The sequence below is a fragment of the Podarcis raffonei genome, chromosome 1, assembly GCF_027172205.1.
Source record: "Podarcis raffonei isolate rPodRaf1 chromosome 1, rPodRaf1.pri, whole genome shotgun sequence".
In the NCBI taxonomy this organism is placed as follows: domain Eukaryota; kingdom Metazoa; phylum Chordata; class Lepidosauria; order Squamata; family Lacertidae; genus Podarcis; species Podarcis raffonei.
In genome coordinates, this window is record NC_070602.1 from 102,424,895 (window position 1) to 102,436,023 (window position 11,129).

At 44.6% G+C, this 11,129-nt stretch overlaps 1 protein-coding gene across 2 annotated transcripts in view; it reads left to right on the plus strand.

The window, feature by feature from the left end:
- Window positions 1–10,814, plus strand: part of LYPD6 (LY6/PLAUR domain containing 6) — a 53,173-nt gene extending 42,359 nt beyond the window's left edge. For both annotated transcript variants that reach the window (XM_053406428.1, XM_053406437.1), the window contains 3 exons: window positions 4,216–4,314; window positions 7,669–7,799; window positions 10,472–10,814. In XM_053406428.1, coding sequence (XP_053262403.1) covers window positions 4,216–4,314; window positions 7,669–7,799; window positions 10,472–10,633 — 392 coding nt within the window. In that variant the 3' untranslated portion in view covers window positions 10,634–10,814. The remainder of the gene's footprint in view (window positions 1–4,215; window positions 4,315–7,668; window positions 7,800–10,471) is intronic.
- The last annotated feature ends 315 nt before the right edge of the window (window positions 10,815–11,129 follow it).

The window sequence follows — 11,129 nt, forward strand, 5'->3', positions numbered from 1 at the left end:
TCTAGTTTGTATTAAATTGCATTTATAGCACCTTATTGTTTGTGTTGTTCATTCTCCATTCTGTTGTATGCCACTTTTTTTTTTGCAGGTAGGTGGTCTGTAAGTATCATAAAGCCAACAAGCACACACATTTTAAGGCTGGCTTACATTTTCACAGGTGGTTTTAAAAATGATGCTTGCACAACTATAAGCAACCTTTCTCGTGTCTTTCCACCCTTTTTTTTTTTACTTGCAGCTTCAATTTTGTTTTTAAACAAAGGCACAAAGGTGGGATGGGGAGTTGATTTCTGCTATTTTCTTTCAGCTTGGCATCGCTAGGTGCTTTCCTGTTGACCAAGAGAGTGAATTGCAAGATATAGTTACAGGCAAATTCTGGGCACTGGGCAGTTGCTTTTGATTTCCTTTAGAATAGTCCTCTTAGGGCACTGGGGCCTTTTGCTCTGAACCACAGTCTATCAGGCTTATTAACTTCTTAGATCCTGAGCCAAACAAATCTCGCTCACAGCTGTGGCTACTGCTTTTTGAAGCTTCCTTTCAGTACAAGGAGGGGGGGAAGCAGAAGCAAAGAAATTACCAGGCACCTCCTGGAGGTTTTTTCTTGCAGCCCTTCTTAGCTTTGCATGTATGTGTCTCTTGCCTACAGACTGGAGGTATAACATCAAGGAGTCACAATGCTGAGCAATATCTTCCCTCTGAACACAGGAGAGGAGCAATGCTGCCCTTCTGCTTGAGCCCTGCTCCGAAGGCTGGCGGCGGGAGGAGGTCTCTCCGCCCCACCGGCAGCCTTCGGATGGCTGCTCCGCCCCCGGGACAACGGAGATTTCTCTGCTGTCCCGGGGCGATCTGAAAATGCTGGCGGGCGGCAGCGAACGCTGCGCTGCCGCCCGCCAGCATTTTAAAAGCCCCGGGACAGCGGAGACTTTTCCGCTGTCCCGGGGCGATCTGAAAATGCTGGCGGGCGGCAGCGAACGCTGCGCTGCCGCCCGCCAGCATTTTAAAAGCCCCGGAGCTTGCGGGGTGGGAGGTGGGGAGAAGGGCTTTTCTTCCCACCGCCAGCCTTCAGAACAGCCTTCTGAAGGCTGGCGGTGGGAAGAAAAGCCCTTGTCCCCCCCCCCCCCCAGCCTTCAGAAGAGGTCGGGGGACAGACTGTCCCCGGACCTGGTCTGAAGGCGGTTTCCATAGGAACGCATTGATTGATTTTCAATGCATTCCTATGGGAAACCGTGCTTCGCAAGACGAAAAACTCGCAAGAAGAAAAAACTTGCGGAACGAATTAATTTCGTCTTGCGAGGCACCACTACATAAAAACTGCATGCACTCATTTGTTATATAGATGCAAAAGGAGTCTGATGTTTAGAAGGAAAGCTACCCTGTTTAAGCAAAGTTTTCATAAAAATTCTGTCTCTGTGTGTGTTTTTAAGATCATAAGGGCAGAAGATTCAGAGGCCAATGCACAAAACCTGGACCTTGGGTCCCTTTGGACTGCCCCATAACATTGTCCCCCTATGTATCCACGAAGGATGCACGGTCCTCTCTGGTTATCCTTGCTATAGCCCAAAGCAGCTAGCTTTGTTGCAATCCCTGTGACCAAGGCCTGGCTAGCATGTACATCCTACAATTAACTTGTGACATCTTGGAAAACAGGAGCTTGTTTGGCCTTCATGGGCACTTGAGAAATCCAGATCTGAATGAGCTCCCATTACATGAATAGTATACTGCTTGTAAAATACTTACAACAACCTTGCAAAGTGTGGCGGTATTTTCCCCATATTGTGAAAGTTCGGTCACAATAGATTATCTGTGCCTGCATGCACATCACATTATGCAAAGCCAGTTTTTAAAAAGGGTGTTTGTTTGTTTTTACTATGCTGGCACTAAAATTCTGAGCCTTAGCACCAGATTTATGGGTGCTGGAGAATGTAGGCGTCAAGGAATTTTTTCTAGGCTTTGTGTAACATAGAAAGACTTCGTTCCTTTCTTTCGTAAGATACTGGTTCATTCTCAGAACACAGAACGGAACTGTAGGAGTGTTTGCGTTCCAAGGCCCAAGGCACATTTTGTAAGCCAGCAATGGTAGTATGATATATGGAGTTGATATAGGCTGCTTGCCAATGTTACAATCACTGTAACAGGTTTTCATTTTTCCCAGGAGGAAGAAAGCAATCACTTTTGTGATGGCTTCTAGAGAACACAGTAGCAAAAGTCTATATGTTTTCATTTAGGCTTTTCTGAGGTTTGGGTTTGGGGAGAAATAATCTGCCAGTGGCTGTGTAGTGAACAGTGTTCCTGAAAAGCAGAGATTAACTGTGATGCTTTATGTTGCTCAAGTTGTTTGAGAAGCAAAGTTTGCATTTTTCTACCTCTTTCTTGAAAGCAAGCGTAGCTCCCACATCTGCACGGCAATTTCGTCCCTGTACCCTGGTCTCCAAATCTCTATTGGCTATGACAAATGTGAGACTATGACCTTTATTTCCCCCATCCCTTTTGAATGCCATTTATTTCTCTCAATTAACTGGCTAAATTAATGTAGAGGGGTCACTGTAGATGCATCATTAGGGTTTAGTTGCAAATGTACATTATCTTTTATATCTGTTTTAAGTTGTCTATTGATTTTCCTCAAAGAATTCTGGCATTCTGAGAACTGAATGCTGGACTAGATTAGTTGTTGACTGATCCATCAGGGCACTTCTTAACGGGAGATGGTGAAGGTGTTGATAGTTTTCTGCTAGAGCTCCCTAGCGCACACTCTTCCCCAGCCCCACCTGAGCTGCAGTTTCCGTGATTCCCAGAGACAGGAAATTGCTATTGAACCTGTTTAAGGCTACAGTTCTATATACATTTACTTGGGAAGTCATCCTCCTTTAATTCAGTGGTACTTCACGGTAGACATGCATAGGCTTGTGCTGCGGGTCTGTAGTGCAGATATGCAGAGAGAATAAAATGTCACTTTCTGAATACAGGGGCTGATTAGAGTCAGGAACAATTATCTACTGATCCTGCAGATAGGCACTTGCTGTCGGTCCATTTCTCACTGCCCCCTGCTCTGTTGCCTAATCTGTTGGCTCTTCAATTTTGCTGCATTGAGGAGGGGTATTTGGATTGCTGCTTCCCCCTTCCTTTCAGTAGACCTTTCTTAACATTACGTCCATCATGTCGGTGGCTACTTGAAAGGCTTCTGAATCCAAAAGGTTAGAATGACGCATGCCTTGAGTGGAATTCCACCCATGGAACTGCCTTGCTGGAGAAAGAAGCAGGGCAATTGCCTCTTGCAGAATGACATCTAACCAGCCTTCAATCAGCTGTTCCACTTAATATAGCTTATTTGGGGCAAGGAAGGTCTGCAGGAAAATCAGGCACACAGCTGGGGATCTATTTAATGTTTCTCCTGGAGTTGCTCATGTTGTTGTATAGCCAAGCTGCTTTTCTCTTGCTTTGCAGTAGGTTTGAAAATTTCAAAGAGTGCTATAAAATACCACAAATGAGTGGGGAAGCATTTTGGGGTACACATGATCTGTTACGTTTGTTTTTCTCCTGTTCAGTTTCTCTCTTTCCCCTTCTATTCTTGTTGGGCACTTTTCGAACAGGTGCTGCTGTGCTTCTGTTCAATACAAATTCTACCTTGATTTGGATAGTGCCTGAAATGGCAGATCTGGAGCCATACCCCGAAAGAGCAGCCCTTTCAGTTACTATACAAACTGGTTCTTGGAGGCTCAATCCCCAGAGCAGGAATAGCAGCACAGTGCAGCTTCTATGTGTTGATCTGCAGCTTCCATCATGCCCATGGCCCTTGCTGTCTGGGGCAGACAAGAAGGCACTATGTTATTTTTATGAAAAAAGAGGTGCCAAAATTCACCATGAACACCTTCCTCGGTCTCTTCTGATGGCAATGGCGTCCACCTGACAGGTGCCGGAACTGAGTTCCAACTGAAAATAAGCCCTGGCTACCCCTGCCGTATATTCTTTTTCTTCAGCCAAGAAAGTACTGTTCTTCTTTTGGCTTGACATTGTTTTTCATCTGAAGGTTTTTCTGAGGTTAAACGGCAAGGAAGAAACATGGAACTCCACATCACATCACCGATAATGTTCAACTTTTGTGTAAATCTTGTACAAACATTTAGCACCGTTTGTTTCTATTCTCACCCACCCCTTAAACAATGTTCCAAATGAATTGATGATGCTAATGTAGCTGTGGCTTTTTTTGTTTTTGGTTCCCAGCTACTCCATATCCTGGGGGATTCAAGTGTTTCACCTGTGAAGAAGCAGTCGACAACTATGACTGCAACCAGTGGGCTCCAGATATCTATTGCCCAAGAGGTAAATGAGCTGTGTGTTTGCAGTGAAAGTGTTTTCAGAATGTGCGTTCGTCTTAGATGTGGTTGAAACTTGCTACACAGATTCTTCGAGCAGATATAGGCCTTCCTGCCACCTCTAAGGAATTGTACTGAGGACAGAATATTGCCCACCTGTGAATCACTCTGCATCATGATTTCAGGTGAGCTGGTTTTGCCTGCAGCAGGCATAGGCACCATGCACAAGCCTGACCATCAGTTCATTTCTTTGAGAACACTATGCAAGGCTTCACAGATCAGCTGATTGGCTGTGTCTGACAATCAGCTGATCAGCAGTTCCCACTTGGCTGAACCACATCCTTACCTGTCCCATGCCTGACATTCTTTATAAAATGAGGTGTGGGGCAGGAGGCATGGCCTGATTAGGCCCACAGTCCAGAGGTTCCTACCCCTGCAGTGCTAGATTTAGCTGAGGGGGGTGCAAAGTAGAGAAGACCTATCATTGAGAAGGTTCATTTGGGGGCACCCAATTTTGGGCTTGCTCAAGGTGCCCTACTACCACAGACTACCTGACCCCTGCACTATGGAGAAGGAAGCAGCTTCGAGGCCTTTTAAATAACTCATAATCTGGGCCTCTTGTGTCTCAGTTTTACTTTAATTTCAAATAGTTTTTATTACGTTATGTTGGCTTGCTTTTGCTTTTGTCCAGAGAACTCCTGTTATGGGAAGGCTGCGTACATAAACACAAACAAACCAACCCAATTTCATATTTAATTTGTATACTGTACCCTAGATGGTTTACACCTTAAATGTACAACAGTCACAATTGCCACCCCATAACATTTCAAAGTACAGCGGAACCTCAGTTTTTGAGCATCTCGGAAGCAGAATGATTTGGAACCAGAACACCAAAAACCCAGAAGGAATTGGTTCCTTTTTCGAACACGCCTCAGAAGTCGAACGGCTTCTGCTGCCTGTTTTTCCATTTTTCCAATGGATTTTGCGGACTGCCCCATTGATCCTCGGTTTTCGAATGTTTCAGAAGTCGAACGGTCTTCTGGAACAGATTATGTTCGAAAACAGAGGTTCCAGTGTATAACAATTCAAGAATACATTTCACATACAGTATTCCAAGGCAATATTAACCAAATACCAGCAAAAAAGAAAGCAAAATAATCCCACTGATTGCACATTACAAACAATTTGGAAATAGCCATTCTAGAAGTCCCTTTCACTGCTACCTGTAGGATTCCTCTCATCATCCCCCGTGTATTCTTACCCCCATCTCTTTCAACTTGAGTCCGCTCTCAAGCACCCTGTACATCCACTGCTCCTCTGCCTTCACTCTCATCCATTCAGACCCTTCACCCCAAAACCTTTCTTCACTTTCAAGCAACTCCCTCCCACATCCACATCCATCAACCTATCTTTTATAAACAAATATGGAAGCAATCTTTCTCCTCAGTCTTATTTCAGACTTCAGTGCTTTGGAAGCTGGCCAGCAACATCTGCAGTCCCTTCTAGATCGGTGTAGAACTTCCACATGGTCTGGCCTTACCATTTAATCCACTGGGATAGATTTGATGACCACAGACGGTGTTGTTGTTCTGCTCCCAATGACGAGACTATAGGGAAGAAGCAAATTTGTGGAAGCATTTTAATTCAAGTGAATATAGACAGTAGGGTTACCTCATCAAATACGAAGCTGGCAGACACAGAGCAATTGAAACAGCCCAAAGATATGCCTGTTCCAATTTTTTATTCTAGTCCTGCTCAGAGTGTGGCAACTAGTTGGAAGGAAGCCAATGTGGTGGAAATCTAGTTTGAAGGGAGGAAGGGAAGGCAGACTCCATGTTTTGCTCCCGCTATGGGAGAAGGATGCTGGGGGAATACTATGCTCTGCCAAGTTGCTTGAAAATGATGCTGCCCATGAGGAATGAAACTGGATTTTCCAAGCACCCAGCACACTTTTCTGTGCAGAGCAAGATGGCAAAGCAGGTTGAAGTGGGTAAATGCAGTTTATAGGGAGTTGAAGGACTAGTGTCCTCTTTCTCAAGCTCTTCTAAAATGAATACCCTGCGGATACACAAGAGCAGGCCTTTTCTGTGGTGGCTCTCCATTTGTGGAATGTTCTCACCAGGGAGGCTTGCCTGGTATCTAGGTGCCGTTCAAAAGCACTCCTTTTCCCCCAGGAATTTGGCTTATTAAACAATCTATGGCCTTTTAAACTAGCGGGTGGGGAATTATTTGGGGGGACGTGTTGTATGTTATATATTTTTGTGTTTTTATATCGTAAACTGCCCTGTGATCCTCAGATGAAGGGTGGTATAGAAATTTTATTTATTACTAATACCTTAGATTCCAGCCAATTTACATGAACTTTCTATTTGGGGGCAGAATAACGATTTGTGGGAGCAGCCACACTGCCCAAAGCTGTATTACAAGGAGCTGCTCAATAAAACATAAAGTGAGCAGCAGCACCGACTTTTGAAAATATTTCCCAACTTCAAAGAGACATGATTTGGGGTATTAAAGGAGAGTGGCTAATTAGGCTGCACAACAGCTTACATTTTTGGACTCATGTTTCCATTACTCCCGTGAATTCATTAGTGTAGCTCATAAGCTACCTGCTTTTGATGATTTAGCTGAGATGCATTTGCCATAGTTAGGCTTCTATTAAAGCTCTTTTGTGTTATCTACTTTGAAAGATAGCGGGAGCCTTTTACATCTCCTCTCAGTGGGATTGCTGTACATCTGCAAAATATGGGATTTGGAGGCTGGAATCGACTGGGTGGAAAATCTAATCCATCTTTTATCTTTGCCGCAAAGGCTCCACAAGCTGCTTAGACTCACAGCTTTTGGATAACCTTTTTATTCTCATAGTCTTATGACTACATTAGCTGAGCTATCAAAATACACGGGAAATGATGTACACGCTAGCTAGATATTAGTCCTAGCCAGAATCGGGTTCACTTACTTCTTAGAGAATGTGAAATCCCCAAAGACATTGAGAGAGATTGCAAAATAATGGGATGCTGTTAATGAGTAAATGGCTTCAGGATAGCAAGCTTTGAGGCATTGGACTGTACAGTCTAGAGGCTTTTGTTTTTAAAAGAAAGGTTTGGTTCATGAAAATGTGTAAAGGAGATGTGCAAAATAGATGAAGGCAGAAGTTCTCTTTGAAGCTTCCCAAGATTTACATTTTGCACTCTATTTCTAGTGCTATGAAAGGGGGGGGGGAAGCTTTTTATCTCCATTTTTTCCATGCCACGTATAATTTTATAAACTTCTACCATGTAACCTCTCACTCGCCTTTTCTCCAAACCAAAAAGCCCTATGAAACCTCTTACAAAAACAATTTCCCCCCCTGTCCTGGCAGCTACACGATACTGCTATACGCAACACACACTGGAAGCCAATGGAAAAAGTGTATCTGTTACCAAGCGCTGTGTTCCTCTGGAGGATTGCCTGTCTACAGGATGCATAGATCTCCAGCATAAGGGTTTGAAGGTAAGAAGTGAAATGGACGATCCTTGGTCCACGCTCACTCCAACACAGAACAGATCTTTTTCACACCACGTGTGTGTATCTACCCAACAAAATGGGGACATGGCCATTTTAGTTAGGATGATTTATTTTTGTGTCTTTGTTTTGTATTCAGATAGGCACCAATTATTAAGCATTGCATAAAAGGAGGAACTGAGGTGAGGATTGTTGGCACCCCAAAATTAAGTAAGCATATTCACTATTAAAACTGGATGGTTGTAAGTAAGCATTTATCAAGTTTGGGGAAATAGAAACCCCTTGTCCCATAGGCTAATCCTACATACAGTGCTATTTTTCTAAAAAAAAAAGAAGGTATGTTTAAGGGTACTCTCATTTTCCTACTTACCGTATTTTTCGCCCTATAGGATGCACTTTCCCCCCTCCAAAAATGAAGGGGAAATCTGGGTGCGTCCTATGGGGCGAATGCAGGCTTTCACTGAAGCGTGGAGAGCGAGAGGGGCCGGTGCCCACCGAACCCTCTCGCTCTCCAGGCTTCAGGAAGACATCCGCAGCCTAGGCAGCCCTGCGGGAGGTCCCGCAGGGATGTCTAGGCTGCGGATAGCAGCCTACTTCCCGGAGCATCGGGCGCCCTGAAAGCAGAGCGCCCGGTGCTTCGGGAACACATCCGTAGCCTAGGCAGCCCTGCGGGAATTCCCCACAGGGCTCCCCATGCTGCGGATAGCAGCCTGCCACCCGGTGGGCGGGGCGCCCTGAAGCAGAGCGCCCCTCGCGCCGGGCATACATCGGCCAGCCCCACAAGCTCAGGGGACAGCACGGAGGCGCAGCGCCGCCATCCCGCTGTTCCTCGACCTGGTTAGGTTTCCCCAACCTGCTTTTGGGGGGGAAATAAAGGGAAAAATTTTTTCCTTTATTTCCCCCCCCCAAAAAAAACCTAGGTGCATTCTCTGGGACGGAGCGTCCTATGGGACGAAAAATACGGCACCGTATTTTTTGCCCTATAGGACGCACTTTTCCCCCTCCAAAAATGAAGGGGAAATGTGTGTGCGTCCTATGGGGCGAATACAGGCTTTCGTTGAAGCCTGGAGAGCGAGAGGGGTCGGTGCGCACCGACCCGTCTCGCTCTCCAGGCTTCAGGAGAGCCCCACCGCCAGCCCTGCAAACTCGGGGAACAGCAGAGAGGCACAGCGCGCCATCCTGCTGTCTCCCCACCTGGTTTGGAGGCTGGCGGAGGGCTTCCCCCTCCCCCAGCCCCGCAAGCTCCCAGAGCGATGCCAAAGCTGCGTGCAGTTTCGGCATGGCTCTGGGTCCCGTTCTGGGGGCTGCGGTTGGGCAAAGCTCAGGCTTCCCCCGCCCCAGCCCTGCACCTAGGGGGGGGGAATAATCCCCCCCTTTATTCCCCCCCCCAAATCTAGGTGCGTCCTATAGGGCGAAAAATACGGTATATTGAAATACTGCCTCTCAATGAGGCCAAACTTAGATTCACAAAATGTTTAGGGGTATGCATACCCCTGCATCCCCCCAGAAAAAAGCACTGCCTGCATATGTATCTCAACTATGGTATGGATGCTACCAAGATGGTTTTATGCATGTGATGGTAAGTTAACTTTTGGAAGTGGTTACCTGTAATCATGTGAATAAAACTGGTTCATTTTTAAAACACAGAAATATTGTACATACCAGTCATATCTTCCATGGGGTTCTTGGGCGATTTCTCCAAAGTTCACAACAGCTGGCCTTTTTTTTCTTTTGAAATTTGGAAATGATCTGGAAACAGAGGAGGTTGTTTTCGTTATTAATTTCTTGAGACTGCAGTGGTACCTCTGGTTGCGAATGCCTCTGGTTGCACATACTGCGGGTTACGAGCTCTGGTAACCCGGAAGTAGCCGCTCCCAGTTGTGAACTTTGCCCTGGGATGCAAGCGGAAATTGGGCACCAGAGAGGCACACGCAGCGGGAGGCATGCTTTTGCTAATGGCACCTCAGGTTATGAGCTGTTTCCGGTTATGGACGGACCTCTGGAACAGATTCCATTCGTAACCAGAGGTACCACTGTATACAGAAATTTTGTATTATGTGAGTTTTGGTTAGCCTTACTTTTCAAACCACAATACAGCTCCGCTCCAAAAAAACTATTTTAGGCATGGTAGCAGCTTCTAGAGGGGTAGCACTTTCCACTTCAAGTTGCAAGTGGGGATTGCATTCAGCTGAATTTTCTCCCACCCTGAAAGGGCTTGGGTACATCCAGTGGGATTTTTAAAAACTTGGCTGTTTTTTCTTTAAAAACAAAACTTCAAGCCATAAATCCAAATGGCATACTAAAGTCCTTCCTAGTTCCAAAAGTGGTGTGCATGCACACGAAAACTTATACCAAGAACAAACTTAGCTGGTCTCTAAGGTGCTACTGGACGATTGTTTATTTTTTTTATCTATTTTGACTGCGTCAGACCAACACGGCTACCTACCTGAATCTGGAAACAGGCAAATAAATTAGCCCTTTTCTGCAACTTCTGTAATCTAAATTTCCATTTTATTTTATATTTCCATTATCATTTAAAAACAAACCAACCAACCCAAAACCTGGAACTTGGACTGTAACATGTAGTTATCTCAATATGACGAAGGTTTTTTCACATATGGAGCAATTCTCTTGACCAATACTTTTTTTCCTTTTTCTAGGTCTGCACTTCGTGTTGTGAGGGAAACATCTGTAACTTACCGTTACCCAGAAATTCAAGCGATGCCATATTTGCAACAACAACTCCCATAAATCACACACAGAGACATTTGCAAAGTGTACCAGTCATAATGGCATGTCTCCTGCTAGTTTTTGCTACGTAGGCATCCCAGGATAAAGTGCCACTTACATATCGAGAAAAGCATTCAAGGATGAAAGTATTTATGAATACATATGTCTTTAATTTAATATATGTTTTTAAACCCTTCTTTCTTAGTGACATTTCTAAAGTCAGCTGTCTTGAATTCCTTTTAGCCTTGGCTGATTAAAAAGCCTTTGTTTTAATCTGTGTCTTTGGTTTAAAAAAGAGGACAGAATTTTGTTGTAACTCTAATAATTTGAAGGAAACCTTTTGTAATCAGAAGCTTTTGGTCACTGCAAATACTTGATCGAAAAGGTATATTTCTTCCTAAGTAGTAGCTTTCAACTTCTGAAGGGAATATATCTAGAGTTTTGTACATAACAGTAAAGAAATTAAAACCAGGGCTCCCCAGTGAAGCCACTCCACTATGCAAAAAAAGGCTTTTGATTAATCAGCTGACAGCACTAAAGAAATATTAGTTGGTTGATCATTCTAGTTTTAATAAACTGCATACATTA